General features: G+C 41.2%; 1 protein-coding gene across 1 annotated transcript; it reads left to right on the top strand.

The window, feature by feature from the left end:
* Positions 1–11,209: 11,209 nt before the first annotated feature.
* LOC9663327 (leucine-rich repeat-containing protein 9) lies at positions 11,210–14,636 on the top strand. The gene is made up of 7 exons (XM_024667144.1): positions 11,210–11,783; positions 12,151–12,560; positions 12,806–12,907; positions 13,034–13,168; positions 13,372–13,566; positions 13,713–13,997; positions 14,178–14,636. Exons 1-7 carry the CDS (start codon positions 11,210–11,212, stop codon positions 14,634–14,636), a joined length of 2,160 nt encoding a protein of 719 aa, XP_024522912.1.

Raw genomic sequence — 14,636 nt, 5'->3', positions numbered from 1 at the left:
GGATCACTTTCTGGTCGTCTATATTGACGACATCTTGATCTATAGTGAAATGCTAGAGGACTATGCCGAACATTTGACGTATTTGAGAAACTAAGGGAACACAAGCTGTATGTTAAGAGAGCAAATATGAATTTGCTCAACAAGAGGTAAAGTTTTTCAGGCATGTGGTGGGCAAGGACGGGCTTAAGGTGGACCCTAAGAAGGTCCAACCAATCCAAGGATGGGAGCGACCATTGAATGTATATGAGTTGAGGGCATTGTTAGGGCTGTGCAACTATTACCGAAAGTTTATCAAACACTATTCAAGAGTAGCCCTACCCTTAACGGACCAAACGGGTGAGGGAAAATGGTATGGACAGTGGAATGTGAAGCGGCATTTGTCCACCTCAAAGGGAAGTTGAGGAAGACTCCCGTGTTGGCATTACCAGACTTTGGTAAGGACTTTGAGGTAAAAACAGATGCTTCTAACTTTGTGTTGGGCATAGTTTTGAAGAAAGATAACTATCCAGTGGTGTTCTTCTCGAAGAAGTTGAACAAGCCTCAGCAAAAGTGGCCTGCCCACTGGAGGGAATTATTTGCAGTGGTCAAGGCGCTCAAGGAGTGGCAACACTACCTTGGGAGGCACTTAAAAATTTACATGGATAATGTGGCAACAAAACACTTTTTGTCGCAGCCTGACCTAAAAGGGAAACAAGGTTGATGGGCCAATGCTTTGGCTGAGTTTGATTTCAAGATTCTGTATAAACCTAGGAAGAACAACATTGTGGCAAATGCTCTAAGTCAAAAGGCAAGCTTGAAGTTGACGATCTCTAGCACAACAACAACATTTTGGGATGATGTGCGAACAACATATGAGAATGATGGTCTAGCACAAGAAGTGTTGCTAAGGAACCAAGAGGCGCGAGAAGCTCACTAGAGAAGTGAGCTGCCAACAGAAGAGAAAATAGGTTATGCAGAAAGAATTGGACTCATCTATTATAAACAAATGAGGGTGTATGCCAGTCCTTTGTTGGTCAAATGAGGGTATATACCAATCCTTCGTTGGCCTTTATTATTTGTAAGAAACCAACTCCCCAAGGTGTTGTAGGCTAAAGGATCCCCAAAAGCACGATCGAAATAATAAAGAGTTCATCAAATGGGATCGAGTCTGAGATCGAGTCCAAGATTGACTTTGAGACTGAGTTCGAAATAGAGTCCAGAATCGAGTCCAAGGCCGACTCTAAGATCGAGTTCGAGACAAAATCCAAGATCCGAGATCTGGTCCGAGAGTGAGTCCGAGGTTGAGTCCGAGGTCGAGTCTGTGATCGAGTCCAAGACCAAGTCCGAGGTTGGGTCCGAGATCGGGTCCGAGATCAAGTCCAAGACTGAGTCCAAGTATTAATACAGGTCGAGGGGTGAAAGCCCAAAGCGTGTGTGTCCCGGGGGGGGGGGGGCTGCATGTGGTTCCAAAAGTATAGTAAGGATAGTGAGGTCTAGGAACTAGTCTTGAAGGAACTCTCTAATGGTGCTTCCAAACTAACTTGAGGTTGAGACTGGGGCCGAGGGGCCTTGGCTGGGAGTGAGCATGGACTTGGGTGGTGCCAGAGGGGCCACCCCAGAAAGTGCTCAAGAGCAACTCCCACTCCCGAAAGGGAAATCGACTATGATGCTCCCGGCTCATGTGGAGTGGTACCCCACTTGAGTACCATGTGGCTCATTGGTCCTCGCTCTGGCTAGGGGCTTGGGCCTTCCTTTCAAGATGGAAGTGGGGGAGTATGAGTACCCATACTGGGCCGTTAGGCCATGGTGTTTCCCCCTATATCCCAGAGCAAGTGTGGCACCCAAGGCTTGGGATTTAAAGGGTCCCATGATTAAATCTTGTGGTACCAAGGGACGTTAAGAATTTAGAGGCTTAGTGTGCTTGGCTGCTTGTGCCTCTTGGGAGTGTAGCCAAACCTTAAGTCCAATTTAACTGGGGAGGGGTATTGGGAGAGATTTGGGAATTTGTGGATGGATAACTAACGCTCTGTTGCTCATGTAATGAGTAGATGAAACCAAGTAAGAGCTGGTACCATAGATGGGAATCTTGGTGAGGGAACTTAGCTAAGTCGAAGGAAGTGTCGGTCGGATAGACGAGGTGAGCTAGCAAATTAAAAAAGAAAAATTTGTGGCTTACATTATTCTCTACCAATACTTAGCATTATTTACTAAGTATAGTTTTGCACAAGGGACATTTTCCAAACTTGGTAACCATAACACTTAGAAGTAATTCTCCATATCATAAAACTAATCCTCCACCACCTTATAGTCATTCACTCCCTTGAAGATCGATGGGGGCTTTGGTTTATACTTGGGAAGTGCTTGAGGGACTAATTCTACTTTGGTTTGTTTGACTTTATTTGGTTTTGCCTTAATCCTTACCAAAGGGTCCATGCCTTTTACACTGCCAGCATTTGCATCTTTTGCTTCTTTTTTTTATTTCTCGTCACACTTTAACTTGCATACGAGGGTCTCCAATAGGGTATTGGTCTATACCAATTATGCTTCTAGAACATCCAATTGAGCCTTGGACAACCAAACCTCCCCACTAGACTCTTGTTTCGAAGTTTCCTCTTTGGAGTCCTCCCCATGCAAGTATTCCTCATCTAATAGGTTCTTGTTCGATTGAAAGCTCTAGCTTTAGAGGAGGTTCTGTCTTCACCGTAGTTCTCTTATGCCATGCTTTAACCATCTCCTAGCAATCCACATTTATCCTTCGCTAGAATGTGGAAAAGCCTCTAATACCAAATTATAAGCCATTTTTCCTTTCCAATTTGCTAGCTTACCTCATCTATCTGACCACCACTACCTTATCATTAGTTAAGTTTCTTTGCTAAGGTTCTTGCTTATAGAACCCACTCCTACTTGGTTCTACTTGGCTTTAGCTACTCACTAGATGAGCAACAGGGAGCTAACCATCCACGAATTCTTAAATTCTCTCTCAATCCCCCTCATGTTAAATTGGACTTATGGTTTAGCTATACTCCCTGCAAGCACAAGTATTCAAATACATCAAGTTTCCAAGTTCCTAACATCCCTTTGTACCATAAGACTTCATCATAGGACCATCTAAATCCCAAGCATTGGGTGCATCTCTTATTTTGGGACCCCAAGGGGAAACACTATGGTATAGGTACCCCTACTCCCCCACTTGCACCCAAAGGAAAGGCCCAAGCCCCTTAGAAAAAGCAAGGATCAATAAGCCGTATGGTACTCAAGTGGGGCACCACTCCACATGAGTCGAGAGCTCTCAAATCTGACCTCGGACTCAGTCTCAGACTCGATCTCAGACTTAGTCTCGCACTAGGTCTCTAAGTTGGTCTCGAGCTTGGTCTCGAGCTTGGTCTCAAACTTGGTCTTAGAGTTATTTTCAAACTCGATCTTATTTGATGAACTCTTTATCATTCCAGTCATGGTTTTAAGGATCCTTTAGCATATGGCACCTTGGGGAGTTGGTTCCTTACATTAGTAAGCTCTTGTAATTATCCCAAAAATGAACTTCTAGAACTATGGTGAAAGACAAAAGCTTGTGCTTATATTCAGAAGAGGGGTTTGAAATGTATAGTAGGGTAAGTTGGGCATGGCTGACTAACTTGAGGCATAGTTTAGCTCCTCATTTGTATGCTTTTTCTTGTTTTACATCTGGCTTGGGTTTAAGCACAAGTTCCATACCATGCTAGTTGATGGAATATCCATATCCTAGCATTATACTAAAATTTCACCAAACTCTATTCAAGGTTTTCAATTTTATCCTTTTACTCCTTAGGCTATATGCTTGGGAGTCATCCTATGCTCTAGTTCTTTGCTCTTTACTATATACTTGAGAGTTTGGCTCCATTGCTTCATTTAGTGGCCTAAGGCCTAAAAACTCAAGTTTGCTCTATAGTTATCCTATGGTAAATCACTATAAGGTAAAGGGTGAAAATAACATGTGCTACATTTTGTATTATAAAATATGTCTCAGTGAGTACTATCCAATGAGATTAAGTAAATAATCTCATTGCATACATAGGGATGATGACAATGATCCAAGTGGGTATATGTTTAGTTGTTATGGCTTCACATGTGTCCATTGAGTGTGAGACACAAATCCCTAAGCCCCAAAATGGAGCCACAAGGGTGCCATATGGTAGTGGCCGAAGTGAAAGCCAAATGAGCATAACACGTTTGGACTAAAAGCTCTGACTTGAAAAGTCGAGAGCAGGAGTGGAACTCCCAATGAAGGGCTCGAGGAACAAGCATGAAGCAAGCAATAAGTGAGTCTCTAGAAAAGAGAGACAAGAGGACCAACACATGACACGTGGAAGTATCCGAGATGGATGCCATTCTTAGGGCTAGCAAGTCCTTAAGTCCAGAACAGGACTTATGGAGGTTGTGAGTGAGACTCCTCCAAGTGGTCGGAGGTGTGGTTAAGTGATTAAAGTAGAATGGAAAATTTAGTCGCTAACATTTTTTTTTAGTTACTTTTTCATACTATATTGTATAAGCTTTTGCTTAGGTTCAAAATATATTTTTGATGCACTTTTTACACAAGTTTATGCTTGCACTTAGTGATTGAGGTATTTTAGCAACTTTATAGTGCATGTGATCACGGGATAAGATTTAAATATACTATCACTATAGATGTTTGGAACCTTGGGGGATAAATGGGTATAAAATAGGCATTAAGAGCTCTCTCATCAAACAATTATCCCTTGGATTAAGGGGAGAGAGATAAAGTGTGCTACAAACTTAAGGTTACACTTTGAGTTGGAAAGATTAATGTTAGCCTATCAGTGGTTACCATGAGTTGTTCCATGTTACCAAAGGTAAAAGTAAACCTTCTCTAAGTTTGGTATGAGTGGCAAATAAGCTTGTCTATAGTTCTCTAATATGGCATTAGTGGATCATTCCTAGACATGATTATAAAAGGATCAATTAAGACTATAGGGATAGTTTATTAATTCAAGTAGTCATTGTTGTGCTCTCAAAAGCTTTTTTTTAGATTGAACTAAAGGTAGTGGAAACTCAAACTTGAGGTTTAGTCAAAGTTAGAGACCAAAAAGAGGGTCATTAGGGACAAAAGATCAAATATATAAATCATTTTTATGTCCTCAAGAGACGATTTGCAATGAGATGTAATCTCAATGTTTGTGTTCATATTATACAATCAAAAAGGCCTATATCAATATATGTTGGTTATGATGGTTTTACAAGTGGTGAATCATGGGATGGGTAATGGTGAAGCCCTAAACCATTTTACTCAAACTTACTATTGGAAGGCTTTATGAGATAAAAATCCCTAAGCCTCAAACTGGAGCTAAAAGTGTGCTACATAACAGTGGTTGAAGCCAAAGTCCAACAAGCATAACATAGAAAAACACAGGAAAACTGACTGTGGTGCTCCCAGCTCATGTGGAGTGGTGCCCCACTTGAGTATTATATGGATCAATTGTCCTTGCCCCATCCTAGGGGTTTGGGCCTTCCCTTCGGGATGGAAGCGGGGGAATAGGGTACCCATACCTGGCCGTTAGGCCACAATGTTTCCCCTTAGGGTCCCAAAGCAAGTGATGCCCCTAGGCTTGGGATTAGAGGGTCCTATGATCAAGTTTTGTGGTACCAAGGGAGGTTAGGAACCTGGAGGCTTAGTGTGTTTATGTAGCGCACCTTATCTCTCTCCCCTTAAGCCAACTGGAAAAGGGGCAATTGCTTGATGAGAGAGCCCTTAGTGGCTATTTTATCCCCATTTATCTCCCAAGGTTCCAAAGATCCACGGTGACAGTATATCCAAATCTCATCCCATGATCACATGCACTACACTCACCCCCCCTTTAGAGATGTCAATGTCCTCATTGACTATTGACTAACAACCCCTACTGAGCCAAGGGGAACCAACACCTCCATTTCCGCACTCAATCTACCAATCCTTCCATTGTGTAGACCAGCTATTCCATGTGAGGCAACTAGTCATCCACCCGTACCGCAGTCCCACGGTGGATACCTTCGTCCGTGGATACTCCACACAAGAGGAAGGACGTACGCATGGATGCCCAATATGTACGATTTAAATTTTTAGGGGTAGGAATATACCTTGCTCAAGGGTATATTATACTTTTAAGTAGCCACTAATCAATGGGAATCGAACCCGTGCCATTTGCTCCGATACCAACTGTAGCGCACCTTATCTCTCTCCCCTTAAGCCAACTGGAAAAGGGGCAATTGCTTGATGAGAGAGCCCTTAGTGGCTATTTTATCCCCATTTATCTCCCAAGGTTCCAAGGATCCACGGTGACAGTATATCCAAATCTCATCCCATGATCACATGCGCTACAGTTTAGCTGTTTGTGCTTGTGAAGAATGTATCTGAACCTTAAGTCTAGTTTAATCTGGGGAGGGCCACTAGGAGAGAATTTGAGAATTCATAAATGGATGGCTAACATTCCATTGCTTGTGTAATGAATAGCTAAAACCAAGTATGAGCTAGTACAATAGGTAGAAACCTTGGTAAGGAAACTTAACTAAAGCTAAGGCAGTGGTGGTTAGATAAACAAGGTAAGTTGGCAAATTGGAAAAGCAAAATTTATGGCTTACACTCTAGTGTCCATCTCTTCTCCTTCCTAACTTCAATCTTCTGTTTAAAATACTTTGAATCACTTCTACTAGTCTGGATTTAAGAGATTGAAAGTTGAGGTGTCGAGGCAACTTGTAGCTGTATTTCCTGCTATTGAGACATAGTTACAGATAAGGAAAGAACCAAAGTCAACTGAAATGTAGAAGGAAAAGAAAACTCAAACCAAAATTTAAACTTGAAAAACTCATTAGATAGGTCTTGTGGACTTAAAGAAGTTTTGGTGTGTAAACATTTTGTTGAGTAAGTGACTATTACATAAACTACACTAAACATGTTTCTAAAAGCACAATCCAAATTCTAAGGCACTTGTGGATTTTCCATGAGTTCTAAGTCCAATTGTGTTTCCTAAAAAGAAAAATTTAGCTTAAATAAAATGAAAATTTTAGCTCACTAGGGCATCCCCAAGACTCTGCCTTGCAAATAAATAAAAATTCTGAACTGAAAATGATGCTAGAGATGCCAAGTTTTCTTAGAAATGCATCATGAATACAAATACAAAAATTCTCTAATCCTTACTTGGTTTGTAGCTTATGGTTGCACCATTGATGTTGTTGTGGGTGCTCTTGAGCTACCTGATTGTCCTCTTGAGGGATGGTGTAGTGATTCCATCTCTCGTTAATTTTCTTGGGTGCACTAGCTGTAGCATGGCCTTATTTCCACCAGATCTAAAACAAATTTAGGTTGCCACATGTATGGCCAAGGCTCCTCTAGGGTTGACTTGGAGGATTCTCCAGAATTGGGGCCCGGGGCTCTCCTAGGTCGACCCAAACGGATTCCAAGCTCCAATTGCCCAAAAGGGGTGCATATAACATGAGAGAACCCAGAATTTTCCAGGGTCCCCCCCACATGTAACACCTCTCTTTATCTCCAGATCCACCCTCTCAACCATGGCATCCCAAAAATGAGATTCACATGATGGATCTCTGCAATATAAAAAGTCTCCACAAGTGTGGTTTTGCCAACCAACACTTCTAGCCACTCTACAGAAGCATTGAATTGCTAAAAAGGGGTAGTTACACCTTCCACCATGTATAGAAGAATTCCTCATGTCACCAGGCCATATTCCTCAACAAACTTTATCGAAACAAAATTTTCATCACTTCCACTATCCAATAAAATCCACATTGGACTACCATGGAACATGCCCTCTAGCATTAAAGCTGATGCATGAGTGTGCTCGAACTCCATCTTTTTCAACACATAATTTAGTTGATAAGCAACAATCGAAAGCCTCTTCCTCTAACCAAAACAGTCTTTCTCATCATCCTCACATTGCAACTTCTTAGTATCTGACTTGCCTTCATTAGAAGATTGGCCATTCTTTTTTCTTTGTTGCTTGTTCTTCAGCTGAGGAAAATTAATTTTGTAGTGTCTAAGCTTGACGTAATGATGATAACTTTGGATATAATTCTTCACAAAGAACTTTTGCTTCTTCAACCCTTTTGCATCTGAAGTGGTCACCACAAACTTCAACTTGTGATGTTTGTTCCCATCCCTATGTCCACAATGATTATTACAATGATTCTTGACTGAAGGACTCCTCAAACACTTGGGAGCCTTATGTTTGTCATTGTCAAGTTGACAAATTTCAAACTCTTTATAAGTTGGGAATGATGAGTGTTGCCTCATGCTCTCACTATGAACGCTATCAAGAAGTAGGATTTGTTTTGATCTGGATCCTTCATTGGGACACAGCTTATCAAGTGAGTAAGCTCATTTTCCCTTGCTAGAAATGTCAAAGTTTTGTGCAAGCATTCTTCACATCATAATCAGGGGTAAAATGTAAATAAAAAGCAGCTTCAAACTCATCCATAGTAGATATTGATGGTTTCTTGTCTGCAACACAAAATTCCTCAAGCCAATTCCACCATCAAAGACCTATATCACTCAAAACCATTAGAATGGCCATTAAAGCCTCTGCATCTGGAATTCCTCTGGCAGCCAAAAACTTCTTCAAATTGAACTTCTTCACAGTTGGAATCTTCAGTCAATCCACACATTCTAAGGAATTTTTTCTATAATACCTTTGGGGAAAACAGACTGTGTGCAGAAATTACATGGAGAATGAGGCCTAGAAGTTTGTGGGGCGCATTCTACCCTCTGGATTGCCATTTCTAAGAAACGAGAAGCTTCCTCAGCTCTCTATAAACACTGTAAACCACGTGTTTCCATTAAAGTCGTATACCCAGTCTGCGAAGCAATGAGTTAAAGTTTCCTCTGTTGCCTGCTCCATTGCTCTTGTTCCACTTACCCTAAATTTTACAGCAGTTTAAACTGTGGACCGTTCTTGCTCTGTCTCTAGATTATTCGCTCATGATCGGTACACTATAGTCAGCTCGACATGCACGAACTCTCAAGCTTTGGCTCTCAACGAAGCTCACCCATTGGGACAAGACTTCCATTTACAGAGCAAATTAGGTTTGCCATGCTCAAAGAACAATGCAGGCTGCTGTGAAATTATTTCTCGTGGACCAGCATGGGAGACTTAAAGCAGATTTTGCGAATGGTTTCTCCAGACGAGTGCCAAGGTGTAAAACTCGCCGCTCTTTTCATTCAGACTCTCAACTATCTCTTTCCAAACAGCTTTACAGGATATCTGCGAATACAACGACATTACAGAGGAACAATTGGTATCTGCTCCAGAGACTATCAAAAGTGTCGAAATGTTTATGCACACCCTCCCTCGAATTTGCTGCATGTCTTTCTTTCCAAACCTTGTCTCACTTTCCCTGGTTCAGCAAAATCTTGGGGGAATTCATGGGCTTCACAATTGTCCCTATCTGGAAGTCCTTCGACTTAATGAAAATCATATTCAAAGGTTTAGAATTTTTTAACATGATACATCTTGAAAAATTAACTTGGTCGGGCTGCAGGATTGAAGGCCTGGATGGTTGTTTTAGGCTCAAAGAACTCTATTTGCATAGCAACCAAATCAGTCAAGTTAGGAATATCTCCCATCTTTCTAGTCTCGAAGTTCTCTGGCTCGCAAACAATCAGATTAAGAAAGTGGAGGGGCTTGAAAATCTTGCGAGACTAAGAGAGCTCAATCTCGCATGCAACACCATAAGTCAGCTTGGAGATATTGTAAATTTGAAACTGCTGGAACATCTTAATGTTGCCGCCACTGGGATAGGATCATTTAAGGTTAGTCGTCCAATTAGCATATAAATGTTTACTTAAATCGAAAACAACTGCAGGAGATTGGGAACTTGACAAGGCTAAAGTTTTTAAGGGATTTACGTTTTGCCGACCCGAATTGGGGTAGTAGTCCTATAGCTTTGCTTCATAATTATCAGGTAGATTTATGTTTTGCTTACAATTTTATCGTTATTTACCTGGCTTTTTCGCAGACTTATATCCTCTTCCGTATGCAACAGTTAATTATGCTGGATTCGGAGGATATGGCAGAGGAACTCAAACAGGCTGCGAAAGCTACTTATACCAGGAAGAGAGTCTACTATAATATGTGCATAAAGTCTTTGCAGCACAATAGGGAGAATATTGCATCTCTGTCTGTGAAATGTGAGTCAAGACGTGCAAGAAGTCTTCAAAAGTAAGTAGTTTTGTTGCTACATGACACAAGCTATTGACCTGAAAAGCCAATATTCCTTGTAGAACACTTGCAAAGCTATTTAGAAATCAAAAGGATCTGAGGCAGCAAATGAAGCAGGCACATGAGTTTCAAGAAGCTTTCAGGTCTACTAAGACTTCATTTGTGGGGCTTGAGCAATCCAGAAGACAAGATTGGTGGCATCATTCCAAATCCATGGTTACCACTCTTGAGAATCAAATATCGCATGTAATGGCACGCCTGGATACACTAAGAGAGGACATGCACATTGTCAGAGCCAAGGAAAGAGCTGCTGTAGAGCGCAAAATACACTGGCTCAAGCTGGAGCTTGACACAGGTTTCGGCTGAATTACTTCCCGTTTTCACCCACACTAACGCACTTCTTTTCTTAGGTGGTAACATTCGCATGGAAATAGGGAATCCAAGGGATGTCTGGTTTAAAAACTGCGACAACTTAGTGACCTCAAGATTTTCATTACTGGACTATTCTCCATTTGGTATCACTGGGGTTCGTGTACTGAAAGTGATACGTATACATAATCGCTTCCTCCAAGACCGGTGGGAGAAAGGCTTTGAAGGAAAGGTTCGGTGGGACTGACTTCTTTTCCATTTTATGGCGTTCACTTCATTATTTCAGGTGGTTAAATCTAGAAAGAAGCATGTTGAGTACCTTCTTTACGGGGAAACGTTGCAATGCGCAGATGAATTTCAGTGCATTGTGGAGGAGGGATTCCCCTACTTGCCTGGACAGTCTAATCATGGCTGCCATGGGCCAGTTTTACTTTCAAATTCTATTGGTTTAGCAGATGTGCGCCGCCTTCAGGTTAATAACTTTATGAATTTTCATCTATTTGACTTGGATTCTGAGCAGGTGATTGCTGAGCAGTTGCAGACAGAGTCCCCTTGGAATATAAAGGCTCCAGGCTGGGTTTTGGTTGTGAAAGCTTACCTTGGTTGCTCGGTCCAGGATCTTACTGGTAACTATTACCCTCAACAAATTGTTCATTAACATGATGAACCAGTTTGTAATGGCAGTCAATTTAGCCTCGCCTGCAGCGAAAAAGTCCACTTATCCGGGAGCTGATTCTGTTTATAGACTTCATCCATCTGACCCCGTACAACGGTCGTGGTTTGTCTTTGAGTCCACCCTTGTAGTGCCTGAATATCTGGTCGAATTTCAGTATACTTACCACAACGAAAACGGAGGAGAAATCACGCAGAGAATATCAGCCAGACAAAAGCGCATGCTTTTCACATCGGAGTGCGAATCAGATAAAGACAGAGGCTCTTGGAAATGTATACCTTTTACTGATCCTATACAAACAGTAGCAGCTAAGGGATCTAGAACTGTAAATCATTCTCCACGACATCAACGCAGTCGGAGGATAAAACTTTCTGACAAATCGATTCTGCTAACAAACGACTTGATTTTGAAAAATCATACTGTTCACGATTTTTCTAAAGTTTTACATCTCAACATTCACAATTACAACATTGACGAGATTGATGCCTTGAAGAGTTTAGTACATCTGAAAGTACTAGAATTATCGTGCAACAAAATATCCAGAATGAAAGGACTAGAAGGTGTCACGTCATTGGAAAAGCTGGATTTGAGTTTTAATTGTATAAAAAGAATAGAAGGCCTATCGGGACTAGTAAACTTGAAAGTACTTGACTTGACAGGCAATGAGATATGGTGTTCGACTGATTTGAAGCTTCTTCATGGACAAGTAAAAACTTTGTAGTTCTGACGAGGTTTTAAGTATAGTTTCACTCACAGGTCCCCGGACTGCAAAGCCTCAGCATGAGAAACAATCCGCTAGAAGAAGAGTTTTCATACAGACAAGTGGTTTCAAGACATGTACCATCACTTTTAATTCTAGATAGCTTGCCAATCTCCACTGGTCAGTGTTTTGTAAGACTACCTTATCCTAACTATATCGTTAAACAGAAGAGCGTGTGGATGAAAGTTATGCTAAGCAATTTTATGTCATCGCCAATTCTTTTTCTGAATGGAAGTTTACTTTTCCAACGATTTTGGGTGGCCATGAAGACCTCGCCAAAACTCGCGGCCAAACGCCAGGACATAACCCCTGGCAGATGCTAGAACCTAAAGTTCGAATTCTTAACAGGGTAAAACACTTGCATAATGCTCAGGAACTTGATCAGGATGAAGCCTGGTTTGATGAGATTGAGGAGTTGCATCTGGAAGATCAAAAGCTTCGAAAGATGGAGTCCTTTGGCAAGCTTCCAAATCTCCGACGGCTTTTGCTGTCCAACAATGACATTTCCACCATTGAAGACTTAGAATCATGCACATTTTTAGAAGAGCTCATTCTTGACAACAACCATATCGAACAGGTAGACACTAAAATGAAGAAAACTTATGGTTTTGATTTCAAAATGTCAATTGCAAAGGTCAAAGGTATTCCTCCATTGCAATCCCTTTGGAAGCTAGACCTTAGCAGAAACTATCTTACATCTTGTGCTCATTTGCACGGCTTTGGAGCCTTGACTCAGCTTTCAATCGAGAGAAACTATATCCAGTCCTTAAAGGTACCCAATTATAATCATACTATGTCAACATTTCACATAATGCTTTACAGGGCTTGAGTGGGTTAATATGTCTGATGGAGCTGTATGCGGCAAACAATCAAATCTCTGACATGCGTGATCTCCTACATATACGGGAGCTTCCAAAGCTTATGGTTGTTGACTTGTCTGGCAATGCTTTATGTCAATGTTCAGAGTACAGGACCTACTCTATATACAGTATGAAAAAGCTTAAGGTAAAAGCATCATGTATTTCGCACAAAATATGTTTTTGTATACAGGTGCTAGATGGAAGAATTGTAACCAGCAGTGAAGTAGCACAAGCGCGGGAGAAACATATAGGTCGATTAACGCGAGAATCCTTAGAAGAACGTTTAGGACGAAGCTCTTTTAATGGAGTAGAGGTGGTCGCCAATGTAATGTTTGGTTCTTGAGTGTTCATTTGTTCTATAGGTATTGGATTTGTCTGGAAGAAGTCTACGACACTGTGGAGATGTTTTTGAAAACAAAGATATTCAAGAACTTACTGAACTGAATCTTAGCAACAACTTCCTTTCTCACGTACATGGTCTTCAGTAAGTCGTTTTTTATGGGTGTCTCATCTAAACGTGGACTATAGGTTTCTGAGAACCTTGTTGTGCTTCGCATTGAAAACAACAATATTGAGAATGGCCGCTGTTTAGATATTTCGTTACCCGTTTTCCATAGTTCTTCCACTTCTGTTGGCGATCAACAAATTATAACCAGTTGCCACTCTCACGAAGTTACGAGCTACACATACACTGGACTTGAAAACGTTGAATGCTTGCAGCTGGCAAGGAACGCGATCAGTAGTATTTTTTCCTTGCAATTATGCCACACCTTTGCAAATCTCAAAAGTTTATCTTTGCAGGACAACAGAATAACTAAGGTCAGCCAATCTTTTGTTTATAACGCATGGCTCAATAAAACAAAATGCAGCTGGATGGACTGGATGGATTGCTATTTCTGGAGAAACTCTTTTTAGACCACAACAGTATAAAAGAAATTGAGCCTTCTTCGTTTGCTGGACTATACAATCTCAAGGTGCTACATATGAGCGACAATGTACTGCGTGCGCTTAGTCACATGGAGCATCTAACATCTCTCGAAACTTTGGACTTGGCTTCTAACTACCTAACATCTAATAGGCTTGGTGGACTTTCAAGCATCGACTGCTTGACTCGCATGCCAAACCTTGTGGACCTGTCCTTGGCAAACAATCCGGTACAAATTTAATTGAGTAATTAATTTATAATTTTAGAAAAATGCAGATGAGTAGGCAACCGTTTTATCGCATAGGTGCAATTAACAAGTTGAGACAGCTGCAATATCTTGATGGAAAGGAAATTTTCGAAGTGAGTTTGACCTTATTTTTATTTATTTATTTCTTTTCTGACACTACAGTTCCAGGACGAACGCGAAGAAGCAGATATATTCTCGACTGGAAATAACAAGGAGTCCTTTCCAGTTTTAGATGGAAGTGGCTTAGTAGATGTTACGGCCATACCAGGTAAGGTTCCTTTAAAAGTAACAGCCATAAACTTTGAAAATATGTGCGGTCCTCCAACTTCTCCAAGACATGGAAATGGCTCCCTCAATTGCTCTACTCTCGGCAGCATTTTCAACTCTGGCAGTACTATATCTGCTTCCAAGCCTCAAATGTTGCCAGCTGTCAACAACTCACTTGGACAGCGGTTTTGGGAGTCATCAGAAACAAGACATATTATCCAGAAGAATGAGTTGTCTCCGTGTAGAGGAAGAGGGTCCAAAGTGGATACTAGCAAGGTGATTGTGGTACCTATGCTATTGATGAAGAATCTTAAGAATGTAAGAGACAGAACCGTGTTTGACAGCTTAAAGTAG

The sequence above is a fragment of the Selaginella moellendorffii genome, unplaced genomic scaffold (assembly GCF_000143415.4).
Source record: "Selaginella moellendorffii unplaced genomic scaffold, v1.0 SELMOscaffold_159, whole genome shotgun sequence".
Lineage (NCBI taxonomy): Eukaryota > Viridiplantae > Streptophyta > Lycopodiopsida > Selaginellales > Selaginellaceae > Selaginella > Selaginella moellendorffii.
Note: the sequence above shows the minus strand (reverse complement) of the source record. Positions and strands in the feature narration are given on the sequence as shown.